The sequence below is a fragment of the Gymnoscopelus microlampas genome, assembly GCF_963454915.1.
Source record: "Gymnoscopelus microlampas genome assembly, chromosome: 19".
In the NCBI taxonomy this organism is placed as follows: domain Eukaryota; kingdom Metazoa; phylum Chordata; class Actinopteri; order Myctophiformes; family Myctophidae; genus Gymnoscopelus; species Gymnoscopelus microlampas.
In genome coordinates, this window is record NC_139956.1 from 20,304,372 (window position 1) to 20,319,949 (window position 15,578).

General features: G+C 38.6%; 3 protein-coding genes across 3 annotated transcripts; 1 reads left to right on the forward strand and 2 right to left on the reverse strand.

Annotated features, from left to right (window-relative positions):
- Positions 1 to 2,020: 2,020 nt before the first annotated feature.
- On the reverse strand, positions 2,021 to 2,712 carry LOC311034861 (ubiquitin). The gene is made up of 2 exons (XM_084042885.1): positions 2,504 to 2,712; positions 2,021 to 2,280 (listed from the first exon to the last, which is right to left on the reverse strand). Exons 1-2 carry the CDS (start codon positions 2,646 to 2,648, stop codon positions 2,138 to 2,140), a joined length of 288 nt encoding a protein of 95 aa, XP_083899011.1. The 5' UTR covers positions 2,649 to 2,712; the 3' UTR covers positions 2,021 to 2,137.
- A 141-nt stretch (positions 2,713 to 2,853) lies between these two features.
- LOC311034859 (uncharacterized protein) lies at positions 2,854 to 5,613 on the forward strand. Its single transcript, XM_084042883.1, has 4 exons — positions 2,854 to 3,039; positions 3,446 to 3,546; positions 4,254 to 4,427; positions 4,579 to 5,613. Exons 1-4 carry the CDS (start codon positions 2,946 to 2,948, stop codon positions 5,032 to 5,034), a joined length of 825 nt encoding a protein of 274 aa, XP_083899009.1. The 5' UTR covers positions 2,854 to 2,945; the 3' UTR covers positions 5,035 to 5,613.
- Positions 5,614 to 7,134: 1,521 nt separating this feature from the next.
- On the reverse strand, positions 7,135 to 13,600 carry LOC311035079 (uncharacterized protein; the record flags this gene model as incomplete). The annotated part of the gene is made up of 11 exons (XM_084043160.1): positions 7,135 to 9,350; positions 9,455 to 9,495; positions 9,590 to 9,624; positions 10,095 to 10,223; positions 11,047 to 11,175; positions 11,417 to 11,512; positions 11,642 to 11,764; positions 11,984 to 12,054; positions 12,158 to 12,279; positions 12,423 to 12,525; positions 12,634 to 13,600. The coding sequence occupies 11 exons, from the start codon at positions 13,598 to 13,600 to the stop codon at positions 8,359 to 8,361; spliced, it is 2,808 nt and encodes a 935-aa protein (XP_083899286.1). The 3' UTR covers positions 7,135 to 8,358.
- Positions 13,601 to 15,578: the final 1,978 nt, after the last annotated feature.

Here is a 15,578-nt window from a genome sequence, read left to right on the forward strand (position 1 = left end):
GTTCAGAACTTCAGATAACCTATTTTTTACAAGTGCCTCATGGCATTAATATGCTGATGTTATATATATAATCAAATAATATTTTTAACAAAACTTGCTGCTCAAGACCCAAAGCTGCTTACCAGTGCATGCCTGGAAGCCTTTCTGCTATTCTTATCAAAAAAGTTAGTCATTGTCTCCCCTGAATCCAATCAGATTTGAACCATCTTGTTGTTTGTAACAGTGTGTGTGTGTTGCCATCAGTTGGCTGCACAGTTATTCATTTAACTTAGAAATATACCAAATGAACCCTTAAATTAGGATTTATTTTTGTATTGTGTTATGTACTGATTATCCTATATTTAATATCCTATTAATATCTTAATTAATATCCTATATTTGTACATGTTGCTTCCATTGTTCATTTGTGGAAAAGATTAGTGAATGTGAAAAGGGCAGTAAATTACATTACAGACTGGAATATTCCTGGAACAGCTTACAGAAGAATAAAGGCTTGCATTCCACCAACCATAACCAAAGATTCTGGTAAATGATTAAAGCCCATAAAGATTATGGCTTGCTGCGTGCTTTCCCATAAGTCATGTGGCTTCTTGTAAATGGCAGGAGAGAGAGTGAAAGTGAAATGTTGAAAAAACATGATAACAAATCCAGTTGCAGTGACATGGCACATATCTTCCACAAACATTGACTGAAAAAAAAACGAGTGAAAAAAACGCAGGTGTGCAATCTCTATTTAACTCAATCCTCCTGAAAATTATCATAAATAATCATCATAATAATAATAGTAATAATAATAATACAAAAAAGATAATATATAAGCGAATATAAACAATCCAACCACTCACATGTAAATAAAATATGTAGGCCTACAAATTTCTGTGAGTATGTTCCTGTTCTGAAATGCCTCAAGGACACATTATCATACCCCCTGAAGTATATCCATCTCCTCCTTTGTGTCACTTTTATAACTCCCATAAGTGTAAAATACACACCCAGTGCTGCCAATCTAAAGCCTGCCACCAGGTGTCCAATAATAATACTCCAAATATTAAATAACCATGCCACCAGGAGGTATTGCCTTTATGTTTCTTTTACTATGTTGCATTTTATGGGGTCTTTATGATGTTATTTTGAATGGAAAGCATGTTGGGTCAACTTCTGTTGTTTTTAAATGTGCTATACAAATTAAGGTAACTTGACTTGACTTGTCCCTTTAAGCAACACGTGAATGTCAAAACCATTTCAATTACACATAGGGGGCACCACAAATAAATGATCGTTGATAGTTGTGCCTACTTTTAACTTTGTTAATGGGCTAATAATAGCTAATTGTGACATAAAAATCCGTAAAAGCTTAAGGGGATGAACAACTGCATACGTACAGTTAGTCGCGAAATAAGAACACTGTTTCACCAAGTCATATAGGCTAAATGCCACAGAGTCAGGTTGCAGCCTCAGTGCACATATGGAATTCAGAACCATGGATAGCGCGAGAGCTGTTTGTTCTGTGTGCGTCGTCGCAAAAGCCAACACTACAGAAACGGAGCGGAGATCGACAGACAGACGGACCGACCTCTCCACACAGGGTCGTAATTTAGGTTTCTCTGATTTTGACAGAGAATAAATAATATTGTGCAAAAGTGATCTGATTAATAGGCTAATTGAAACAAAATCGTTTTGTATTCTGTAATGTGTATAACCTATTATTAATGTTATAAACGAAACCAGGAACTATTTTTTTAAACTAATCAATCTTAAAATCAAGGACACACTCCAAGTAGACCCTTGGACCACGGCCTATAGTGACCAGTTAATTTCAAATCAAAAGAACCCCTAAATCCTAACAGCCAATGTCCTGTAAACAAAACCCATGTTATTAACCTTAGATTTTCAAAAGTGTGGTGAACGTCAACAGGAATTGAGAACATGGCGACTTCTCAACAGGAAACTTTTACTTGCACATAAGTGGTTCCAACATAAATCTGCCAATGACCTAATTCACAATATTGAACAATAGCCTAAATATTATGTGTTGTGTTACAGAACAATACATTAATGGTCGGCATCAACAGAAAACAAAGTAGATATCAGGGTCAAAGAACAGCAGTTTCTTTCTCTCTCGTGTCCATCTGGTCTGTCACAGTGTCAGTCCTCCGACTCCTCCAGAAACTCTCAACACCAACTGGATGATTGACTGGTGCTGGATTCCATAAGATGACACAGGGGTTGAATCCCCCTCCAGTTGTTTGTCTGTGAAGATCAGCCGCATGGTCTCAATGTCTACACACACACACATACATACACACACACACACACACACACACACACACACACACACACACACACACACACACACACACACACACACACACACACACACACACACACACACACACACACACTATTATACACTACTACTATTATACATTTCACAGAACTTGTTGTTGCTGTTTGTGTTTTATTTCAACGAAACATGTTGCTCATCATAGCCCAAGCTGCTTACCAACGTTGCCTGGAAGCCGTTCTGCAATTTTCTCTTTCAGCTGCAACACTGTCATGGCCTTCATTTGATCCTCTGTGTTGCACAAGTCAATGACCATCTTCTCTCCCTTGCATCCAATCAAATTGACCTGGTAGATTTTACCCATCTTGCTATTTGCGTATCCGATATAGCTTAAAAGTGACGGAACAGTTTGCCGTCTGATCTGACTCTGGTGGCGACTTGAAATAAGTTTTACTTTCATTTTTGTTAGAACACCTGGCACATGTGATCAGTGTATAAGCCTATGGGATATCAATGGCACAGCTGAGAGAGAAAGCGAAATAGGGAAAGTATATAACATAATAACACATCCAGTTGTGACACAGCAGTTACAGTGACACCAGTCCAGTCTTTAACATTGTCCTGATCGTGAACGAAGTTTTGGGGACTGATTTGAAAGAAAATGACCACACAGCAGCAGGAAGAAGAAAAGAGATATGACCCCTTGGACACCACTCTGAAATTTGTCAATAGACCAGATGATTTGGATCCACTACGTGAGTTATGAAAAATGATAGGAAATAGCATTGTCAATTTGTGGATGTGCTACTTAACAAACAGTATATTTCAAATTTGTATGAACATGAATGCAAGAATGAATGGACATTTATGTAGTCAAGTTCAATCTGATCAACAGCATATTTATTATAGGCCTACTATAAAGTTATAGCCTGGGACCAGACGAATCTGCGAGTGCAAAAAAAATTGCATAGTCTAGCTACGCCAGGCTAATAAAGTTACACGAAACATCCCTTCAGCTGTTATCTTGGAATGGTATAAATCCTATGTCCTCAATATGTCCTAAAATTGAGGGGTGAAAGTCACATGTCTCATATTTCAATTTTATTATCCCATATACATTGGATGTAACTGTACAGTTTCAATCTGTATCTTATTCCTCAGCCCCAGAAGATGGCGACAGGTGTCTCCGAGCAGAGATGTCCTGCGGTCATGCTGTTACACCAGAGTCTCTCACAGGATGGTGTCGCAGCTTACTGGACCAGGTAATTTCCTTCCAAAATTCCATTCATAGATCCCATTCCATATAGGGTTGATCTAAGTCAGTGGTTCTCAAAAAAAATAATTTGAGAAAATATCTGCTATTTTGGAAATATTTTGAGATTTTTTAACACCCAAATCTTCTCTTATGGGGTTTCTAGAAAATATTTTCAGATGGGGGTCCGCAGCCAAATAAATATCAATTTAGGCGTCCTTGACATGAACATATTTGAGAGCCACTGATAATAAAAAGTAATAAAGTAAAGTAATAAAAAAAAGTGTTTTCTCGACAGAGCTGGAACAACTGACAAAAACTACACTGCAAAATCTGGAGTTTTAATTTAAAGCAGTGTTGAACTTTGGTAGAAACGTGGGTTGTTAACTACCTGGCCATGATATAAGTACAAATATATCACCTTTATGCGTGTTGTGTCTGTGTGAGTGTTGAGTGAACATTGCAAAAGTAGGTGGATTCCATTCAGTTATCGTAATGTGAAACCGGTCTCAAAATCACACTTTTAATGCATAAAAGAACGTGAACAATTGCACATTCTGTCAATATAATAACCGGTTTATGTGTAAGAGGAATGTATTATCCCCCCCCCCCCCCCCCCCCTTGTTTTGCAGGCCTCATTTGGCACTATACTGTGCACTAAGTAGGCTACTGCTCTGACTTCATAGCGTCTGTCATCTTATCTTTAATCCCATGCAGGGCCAGTACAAATTCAAGTGCCCTGCATTAAAGGATGGCACTCTGCAGAAGTGTGATGAGGTGTGGTCCTATCAAGAGGTGCGTAAACTGGCAGCGCTGACTGCTGAGGAGATGCAGTACTTTGAAGAAAGTCTAGCTCGCCTGGCAGCCACAGAATACTGTGAATATAAAACAGTGAGTGACCTGGTATTATATTCCCAACTAGAACATAATAGGCTTTTGGAATTATGAAAAGGTAAGATTTTAACAGCAATGATTTGTTGTGACTTTTAACAACCAAAGGACTCCCCATTTATGATTCCTGTCTTTCCACTCTTTTCCAAAGTGTCCAGGATGCAACACCTATGTGGAGAGAGAGGACCTCACCAACCTAAATGTCCAGTGCACCATCTGTGTAGCAGAAAAGAAGCAGTTCTACCAGTTCTGCTGGCAGTGTCTGAAGCAGTGGAAAGGGCACGCTCCGCGCTCCGACCGTTGCGACAACGACGGCTGCGTGAATCGTGACGTGGAAATTCTGAAGAACTGCAAAATCACCTCCCTTCCTCAGGTGCAGGGAGTCGATGCCTGTCCCTCCATCCGGGCCTGCCCCACCTGCGGCCAGAGAGTGGAACACGACAATACAGGGTGTAAGAACATCATCTGTCCTCGCTGTCAGATTGAGTTCTGCTTTGTGTGTCTGAAACTCAAGACTGAGTGCTTGAAAACAAGCTCACATTTCAGACCTTGCAGTGCCGGCATAGCTCCAAGGCAAACGTCTATACCTGTATGGCGTAAAAACTAGGAAGAAAGGCACCATACAACATAATGTAGGCTACATACAGTAGCTACTGTACACAGAACCATGATTAAGTATACTTAACCATGAACCATTAACATCCAATATTGTTTGTGTTTTTCCTTTTTTTGTCAACTAAAGGTTTTTGGTTATTATCCAAATCCCATTGCCTGGAGGGACGGTCACGCTGTGACTCCCAAGTTGGTTGTGAAATCTACATTCTACTGCTTTGGATTTTATTTTATTTTCTAGCTTAAGGTGGAGAATAGTTATAATAATAACTGTATTAATAATAATAAGAATATTACTTCTCTGATGTGATACTTACATACTGTATGTGCTTGCTTTTTCTTCACATTCGTGAGAATCGACCTTAGTCTGACTGGTTGTCATTTTGGTAAGAGAATTGTGGGGAAAATGTTTGGCTAGAGCCTGGCTTAAATACTCATATTGTGTCTTTGTATTGACAATGTTGTATTGAAGTGACATTGAGAATAATGATTGTTATGAAAACATTTGGACAGAATGAAACATAGTTAATCAGGTAATCACGGTTTGGATTAATAAAGTTCAATTAGCATGAAAGCAGAATGGGTTTGTGTTTTATATCTACAGCTGCACTGTATATACCCCCCTGTGGTCTGACAGTGAAATAACATTTCCTTAGACAGTATAAGCTGTATATTATAAGCTTTTTTTGCTGTAGATATTTCCATTAACAATGAAGCTCTGACAGTGCAATCTTACTGGTTGTTAAAGATCCCTAAAGATCTCTAGAACCAGTCCTAATAAGCAATCGGTTGAGAATTCAGGCATCTTTGTTTAAGTCTGTTTAAGGAAATCCCTGCTAAAGAAAAGTCAACACAAACACAAATAAACAGAAACATTATTAAAAATGAATGTAAAAAGTCAATAACATTATACAAAATAAATAGGACCTATTATGAAATAAAGATATTTAGAAAAGATCACTGGATGACAACAAACAAAATAAAATGAACAACAAGTACAATAGTCGTTCTGGAAGAGGCTAGCAAGATGCTGGGTATGTGAACACATGGTCTCTCTTTCAGCTATACTCTTCATTTGCTCTTCTGTGTTGCACTCAATGGCCATTGTCTCTCCCCTGAATCCAATCAGATTTTAACAATCTTGTTGTTTGTAACAGTGTGTGTGTGTGTGTGTGTGTGTGTGTGTGTGTGTGTGTGTGTGTGTGTGTGTGCGTGCGTGCGTGTTTGTGTGTGTGTGCGCGCGCGCACGTGCGTGTGTGTGTGTGTGTGTGTGTGTGTGTGGGGGGAGGGTGTTGACATCAGCTGGCTGCACAGTTATTAACTTAATTAAGACATACCAAATGGACCCTTACATGAACAATGAGGATGTTATGTATTTATTATTATGTTATGTACTGATTTACTATCCTATTTGTACATGGTGCTTCCACTGTTCATTCATGGAAAAAGTCATCGAATGTGAAAAGTAAATGACAATACATACTGGAATGTTCCTGGAACAGCCTGTATACAGAAGAATAAAGGCTTGCAATCCACCATAAACCATAACTAGAAATTCCTATAAATGATTGAAGCAACACAGTCTTTTCCCCTAAGTCATGTGGCTTCTTGTAAATGGCACTGGCAGGAGAGAAGTGAAATCCAGTTGCAGTGACACAGCACATATTTTCAGCTGTGTTCCGCTATCAATTAGCAGCCATCAATTATAATACTAATACACATAGCTGTGGCTGGTGGCTGGAACTGGAACCCTGATCTAGATTGTCGTTGTAGCTTTAGCATTAACATTTCCATTCACACTAGGTGGTGGAGTTAACTGTGCCAATTACAAGGATATTCTGTGAGAATATTACAGTGATTTCAGAAACACTAGTGTTTTTTAAATAACCACTTAAAGAAAGTGTGTAGACACACATCCCCAGGAGTCCTCAGGTGAAGTTTAGTTTACTCATAAAAAAGTCAACTAATGTAACTGACAAAAATGAACAAACTTTTTTTTCCAAATTTACTGCAATTTACTTTTTTAATTTTATTCAACACCCTCCAAAATACAGTGCGGGATTGTTGGAACACTGTTAATGTAATTTGATATATTGCTGTATTGACATACCATACTGCCAGAAATGCCAAAAAATATAGAGGCTTACCTCATATTTCGGGTAGCAGATGATGCATAATCATTTTATTTAATGTGAATATTGAATGTACTATGTACAGTATTGCTATGGTAGAGATATAAATGTATTCATCTGACTTTGTCGCAAATATAATTGTGATAGTAAAAATAGTAACATGTCACCTCCATGTCAGCAGGTTTACTCTAATCCTAATGTGTATTTTGTTACAGGACTGTGTCACTTGCAGAAAATAACTAATTTTCAAGTGAAAAACAAATTGGGCTTTATTATCCATATCTTCAGTATCAGTGTGAGTGTGTAATTATTTTACTTTAAGTTTTTACTTTATCACCACAGCATCTCAGATAAAGTAAATGGTGAAGAAATGTGCGAGTGAAAAGGCCAACAAATTGTGTAGTATACAATGCTAACTTGCAACTGCCCGAATGTACATGGACTGTAGGCTATACCTTCCAAAAAATGTCTTCATCAAAAAAACAATGAATGCATGCCAATACAGCATCACAGTGATGGTCAAAAACTTAACAGCAATAACATTCACACTGCAACTCTTAATGTATTACTTTTTTAGAACACAGTAATTACACAATATTTGAATTACCACAAAAAAATCTGCTTAACTGAAAATAATAGATAATGTTTGGCTTTGAGTCTAAAAGCTAAAAGCCTTTGAGCAATAATACAAATATATTTTTATTTTAAATAACCTCATGAGACCGTTAACGCCACAATAAACGTAGTAGTCTACTTGACGAGCTGAAATTAACCTATACTGTATCCCCACTGTGGCACATTCACGTTTTCAAAGTATACATAATTCTCATCTAAAATATAAAATAAAAAAAATGATTTTCATAAGAAAGAAAAGGCACAGGGGGGAAGCGACTGTATGTAGGTAGATCTATTAGTATCAAATTATTGTTAATTATTGGTTTTCTAAAGAATTTAGATACACACATTACTTCTTCCAGCAACACAAAACTCCATAGGATTTCCTGTTCTTTCTGCTGTATAGTATTGGCATTCTTTCCCCCATTTGATACTCCCTCTGATAAGAGTATCATTTTATTTGCATTATTTGCTTTGTCTTGCCCACTTAACTGTATGTGCCTTGCCCTGCCTCTATTTGCACCTCTTTGTCTACACTCTCCTCTTTCTATCAATACTTTATTTTAACTACATCAGTCCCTTTTTTCTTTTTTTTTTAGCACTGAATTGTTTGCCATGCTTTCTTCTGACCCCTCTGCTAAACTTTTACTTGTTCTTTTACAGGCATCTCTCTTTAACCCTGTGTTATCATCAGATTTTGAGTTGGGATTATCAAACTTGGCCGAGTTACTTTTCCCTGAGTTTGGAAGACAACTTTTTCTGGAGGTTTCTGAAACATTTCTAATCTCCTGCCCAGACACACACCTCCCCTTTTGCTCTGAATGATCTGGCATTCTTTCAAGTACTGCTCTAGTCTCTTGGGTTAGCTTTGCATCTACTAGGGCATCACCATGATGTTCCACATTTCGTTCCCTGACCTCCACTGCTTTATATTTGTGGTCATCACATAACTGCTTTTGTCCATCATCTCCCACTTTTTCACGCTCTCCCTGTGAACTCCTTCCCCCCATGGCTGTCTGTCTGAAATCAAAGCTCTTGACTTCCTGTTCATCTCTTCCTCCATTTATTTCTCCATTTCCATCCATAAGGGTTAGGTCTTTGTCCTGTCCTACACAACTTGTGTTGTTCTGATAAGCATATTGGTCATTATTTGTTGTTTTATGCACTCTCTGTCCACTACCTTGAGGACCTCCCTGAGAACATATCTGGTCATCATGTTGCAACTTCTGGTCATCTCCTATGTTTTGATGTGCTCTCTGTCCTCTGTCTTTAGGACCTCGCTGAGAACACCTTTCCTGACTATCCTGACCCTTATGGTGGTCATCACGTGTTGTCAATTTGTTAAAACTCTGCAAAATACCGGCCACAAGTCTGTCTGCCAAGCCTTTCTTCTTGACACTATCTTGTGTGGAAACAGCCCCTGCTATATAATCACCCTCCTCTGTTACCTCCCACAACTCATTTCTCTCCATTTCCTTGAGTTTGCCGTCATGCTTCTCATAACAATGAGAAGCAGAAAAAGGCTCTCGGCTGACTTCATGGCCTTGAAGACTAGGAGTATCTTCTAGAAATGACAAGCAAAATAGAGATAAAGATTAGTTAATGAATGGCTTAAAACAGTAGATGTACTCATGATGATCAATTAACACAGCATTTTCCTGAATGTACCTTTCTTTTTCTTGTAAAACAGGACATATGCACTGCTGGACCTACAGTAGTGCAAAAATCATGTATAAAATATGAGCAAAACACAATGTGAATCAAGCAAAAACAGAATTATTGAAACGTTAAATAGAAACATACTTTTCCATGGATCCCTTGAATGGCTGGGGATACAGCTGTTAAGAAAAAGCAGTTAATAAAATGTTCAGTTCATTAATAAATAAATAAATGCACACACACTACTATACATACTGTATGTGTGTGTGTGTGTGTGTGTGTGTGTGTGTGTGTGTGTGTGTGTGTGTGTGTGTGTGTGTGTGTGTGTGTGTGTGTGTGTGTGTGTGTGTGTGTATATATATCAGTATGTATCAGTGGTGTGTTCTACCGTGTTACGCTGTATATGTTGTATACCGTGCAGATTTCTTCGGGAAAAAAACGTATACCGTCAACTAACCATTTCATCCATTGAAAACACGCTAGCGTATACCCACGACCACGTGCATGTCGTGCAGGGAATAATTATCGTATACCCTCCGGAAAAAACTAGAACACATCACTGATATATATATATATATATATATATATATACATACATATATTTATTTATATCTATGGTATATATAATTATAGAAGCAATCTGTCTTACCTCTGTGACAGAGCTGTCATTAAAACAATACCATCTGTCATCATCCTGGGACTTGATTGTAGCAGTGTAATGGCCACCCTTCATAGACCCACCGTGATTCACGACCCCATATAGTTCATATGTCTGTTTCTGATCAGAAGATTAGAAGAAAAATAAAATGTTAAAGGCAAATAATGAGTAGACCTCGTTTGAATGGCTGTCAAAAGCTTTATGAGAAAGTGCAACCTGCTCTACTGAAATCAGTCACATCATTAAAAACACAAGTTATGTTTATTGCTGATAAGATTCTTAGATTCTGTTCAACTATGACATTTTTTTTTGTAGTGCTGCAATAGATGAGGCAAATATCTTCCTTTCTGTCATGTTTTATACGATTGAAAAATATATTTTGGAGAGATTTTCTTTTTAAAGCATATGAAAGCAAAAATATATGAGTCTGACCATCTCACAATGTTCGTTGAACATGCTCCAAGCATATTTCCTCCTGTTGACTAACAAACTAACACATCATATAAAAAGCATCATTATGAAATGAAAAATGGAAAGTGTTGCCAAGAAATGACAATATCAAAAAAGAGCCACCTGGAAAAGTGTTATTCGGAAAGATATTATGAAATAAAAATGTGTTTGAAAGATGCCATTTTGAAATAAAATATAATGAAAGAAAAATGAAATCCAATGCAAGAATATTGTTGTGAAAATGGTAATTAAATAACATTTCAAAATAATAATTTGAGTCTTAATTATCTAACTATTTCAGATTTATTTTTAAAGTTTTGTATATTTCTGTATTTATTTATGTGATTGCTTATTTCATATTGGCATTCAGTATCTATTTTAAATTTAGGCACAAATGGCATTCCACATACCGGTACTTTTTTTACATGAAATCTTACAAATGAGTTTCAGCAATATCTGACGTATTTTAATAGAGCAGGTTATATAAACATACCTCTGATATCTTCAGTGTGGTAGGCAAATCTACAGAGCGATAGATTTTAATATAATCCATCAGTTGGAAGTTAAACTCAAATCGCTTGAGCAGCAGTGTCAGAATCTCTGGATGATTTATTGCAGATTCCTGGTCAATTGACATATAAATTAGTATAGAATCATGATAAAACCATAATTATGATGACAGCAGTAATAATAATAATATTATTATTAATATAACAATATAAATATAATGTAAACCAAGAATAACCTCGTAGGTCAGCACAAGTGTTATGTGATTTCTGTAAAATACCATGAAAGTATACAAATAGTGAAACAACAAAAGTCTCTATGTGAAGTTAATAGAAACTTGTTTGTTCAAAACTTACAAGAGTCGCGTCTTCTTTGGCATCACAGTTATCACAATACATCTGGTTATCTCCAGTAAAATGGGTAGGTCTGAAAAATTGCCTGATACCATCCATCTGAATAAATAAAAAAATAAATGAGGATCAGTGATCCCTAAAAGAAACTCTGGTACCGTCATGGTTCATAACATGATACATAGTGCCACAAAACGTAATAAAAATATATATATACAGAATGGTCATTACCACACTATAGACTTCACTATCTGTATCCATGGCAAGATGCAGATTCCAGAATGGACTGACTACATCAGTATGGTGGTGACATGTACGGCATATGGTACTGAGTCTTAACTGTCCAAGAAACATCTGAAGACACAAAAGAACAGAAAAAGATAAATGATTATGACATATTTTCATTCATTTTAAATGAGGAGACATGGTGGCGACATGTAGGCCTACAGCAAGTGGTCCTGTGTCTTAACTGTCCACGAAGCATTTGAAGAATTGTACAAGTACATGAATATATACTGTACATGGTGGAGACAGTACGGTATGTCTGTGATTAACATTAAAAGCTTACAGTACCTGTGATGCCTCAGGACTGGTCATGTTCAGGATCTTCTCCAAATACTCAGCGGCATCGTGCTGTGCATACACTGGAAGTAGGGTGTTAAAACATAACATGTTTATTATTGCTTTTAGCTTATTAACGTGTATTTGAAGTCTATTTGCTTATATAATATTAAGTATGTCTCACACCTTCTTTAATTTCCATTTTCTGTGTGATTTTATACGTGTAAGACTGATGTGTCTTTAAGTCTTCAAACAGTGCATTAAGTTGAGCATCAATATTCTCAGTCTTGGGATTTTCACAGCAGTGCCTATGGGAAGAAACCATATACTGGGTATAAGCAATCTGCTGTCAAATTATTGTTCACCAAAACCAGAAGTGGCAAATTGGTAGACATGATCAATGGAGTTACATTATAATGAAACTAAAATCTGCATATGGTCTGTGCCAAACCTTTCTACAGCCTCTCTGAACTCTTTGGTCATGAACAGAACCTGGAGAACGCTGTTTAGGTAACATGTTGATCCCTGATTCAGTAAACCATTGTATCGGCAGGCTGCAAGGGGGAATTATATCACATACCATGACAGTTATCAGATATTAGGCTTTCAACGCTTGTAGATGATATACAGTATATAACATAATGCTGTGGGTTATAGATTACCTGGAGAACTAAAGTAGCCTGAAACTGCATTCTTTAGATATTTATACATGGTGTCGTCACATGCTGCCTTTTGGACAGCACCCTTCACTCCTCCATGGGTCTGACTGTCATTTGGTATCTCCTGTCCTCCCTGTTTCTCGTCGTATTGTCTCTCCTGTCCCTTTACCCCTCCATGTTTCTGACTGTCGTATTGTCTCTCCTGTCCTCCATGTGTCTGGCTGACATAGTGTCTCTCGTGGCCCCTTTCTCCATGTTTCTGACTGTCATGTGGTCTCTCCTGTCCCTTTACTCCTCCATGTTTCTGACTGTCATGTGGTCTTTCCTGTCCCTTTACTCCTCCATATTTCTGACTGTCATGTGGTCTCTCCTGTCCTCCATGTGTCTGGCTGACATAGTGTCTCTCCTGTCCCCTTTCTCCTCCATATTTCTGACTGTCATATGGTCTCTCCTGTCCCTTTACTCCTCCATGTTTCTGACTGTCATGTGGTCTCTCCTGTCCTCCATGTGTCTGGCTGACATAGTGTCTCTCCTGTCCCCTTTCTCCTCCATGTTTCTGACTGTCATATGGTCTCTCCTGTTCCTTTACTCCTCCATGTTTCTGACTGTCATGTGGTCTCTCCTGTTCCTTTACTCCTCCATGTTTCTGACTGTCATGTGGTCTCTCCTGTTCCTTTACTCCTCTATGTTTCTGACAGTCATGTGGTCTCTCCTGTTCCTTTACTCCTCCATGTTTCTGACTGTCATGTGGTCTCTCCTGTTCCTTTACTCCTCCATGTTTCTGACTGTCATATGGTCTCTCCTGTTCACCATCTCCCAGTTCGTTATGCCCTTTCTGCCCTCTTTTTCCTGCTATTCCTGCCTCTGCACCACCATAGCTCTCTTCTTCCTGTCCCCTCTCTCTCTTTGCCCACAATTCTGTGTGAACATGTTCATCCCCTCCTCCTTGTCTATGCTTGCTAACATCCATGTTTATGCTCCTATTCTTGGCTTGGAATGTGTCTGCTCTCACTACTTTATTATCCTCATGTTTTGAAACAGATCTTTGTCTAATTTTCTGGACTGGTTGCAACGTTTGACAGTCTTCTCCAGCTATTTCATGCTCTCTCTGACCACTGTCTTGATCAGGAATATGTTCTGAAAATGTTAAGAAAAACCTATAAGTTAAAACAACATACCAATAGAGGCTTAGCAGACCAGTGGTTATAATTCTGCTGGACAACTGGTCATACAATATATATATTTTCTTTTATTCCATAACTTACTTTTCTCTTTCTTGTACATGAGAAGATATGCACTCCTGGACCTAGTGGAAGAAACACATATAATTTAGCAAAAATATTTGTGGGGCACTAGGGTGGCGCAGTGGTAAAGTACCTGCCCACCACGGCAGAGTCTAGGGGTTCGAATCCACCGTAGTGCATCCGGCTTTGTCGAGCGTCTATATGAACACAATTGGCAAGTGTTCGGGGAAAGGAAGGCGTGCGGGGAGGGTGATATTTGTCACTGTAAATACTCTTACAGGCTGGGGCGGCACCTGTCAGCAGGGAGTGTTGGGCGGGAGGAGTAGGAAAGAGGCGCTGTGTCCTCCCAGTGGGGGCTCCTCACTGGTAGGAGGACATTCCCTGCAAACTTTCATTCTCACTTCGATATGTAACTAGGCTTATGAATAAACCTCGCCATTATCCCTCTTTCCTTCAGTATCATAAACAAGGGTGAACAGGGTTTTTATATCTGACAAACAAATGTAAAATGTATATATGCTGTATATTATTTTTCCATTCCCACAACAATATACAGGGAAAACTGTACAGAATTGTTGATAATTATTGATTGTTTACATCAGGCAAGGAGTGTGTGAAATTCCTTTGTGCAGCTTAAAGTATAAATGCATTACACCTGCCTTGTAATCCTATAATACATTGGAAAGATGAAAAGCCATAATTTCCCCATGTCATTGTTTCGCAGTAAACACAACAACAACATATCACATGTCACTAACAACACAAGCCACAACGCGCACAATTCATTTACGGGTGCAGTAGGCTACTTTTCATGGCTCACCACACATTTGCCTCTTCGGAGCATAATTAATTGCGGCCAGCACAAACTCACAACATTACGGTCGACCATGTTGTTCCCTAGCGTCACCGCCGACCACCGCCGAGCGACACCGAAACACCGCGAGCCGGACAACATCACGGGTACACCATTTTGTTCCCTTTAGCGTGAGCACCGACCACCGACGCAGCCGCCATCGAAATCTCCCCACAACAACAACACACGCGACCACTTCGCTTCAAGCCGCGCCGTTGCTTTCACTTTGGTCATGTCTCTATCACACCACACTCACGGTAATATGTCCGTCATTCACGTGCCATGTACATCCCAAAGACACCATTATCAACAACGCCACAGTATTCACGGAGAAACAACGTTGCCAGGTTGCGCGTGAGAAATAAGCAATCCGCTCTGGGAATGTTCCTCCATTTGCCTCCATTCCTCCTTGCTCAAAGTCGCTTACAAGTCGCTTACAATTAATGGACATGGCAACATTGTCCACTCTCTCTCTCAATACAAACTCATGCTCACTCGACCATGCTCCCTCCACAGAGAGAGAGAGAGAGACAGAGTGACCTGTTGCAATGAACGTGTAGATTATACTAATGTATAATAGGGCTACAATATCTACTTTGTAGATTTTGATTATTATTTCAACACATATACATTATTAACCACTTCAGCCTATATACTTTTCAGCCATTTGAAAATAGCAGATCTACAAGCCCACAATGCGTCGCAATATATTACTGTCCAGTTGCCTGCGCCCCCCGTGCGCCTAGCGGGCCGGGCGCCCTAGTATAATACATAATGTATAATATAATATTCTTATATTAATTTTGATTTGATTGTTATCCACACTGTTGAGGAAGCTTGAAGTACAATAA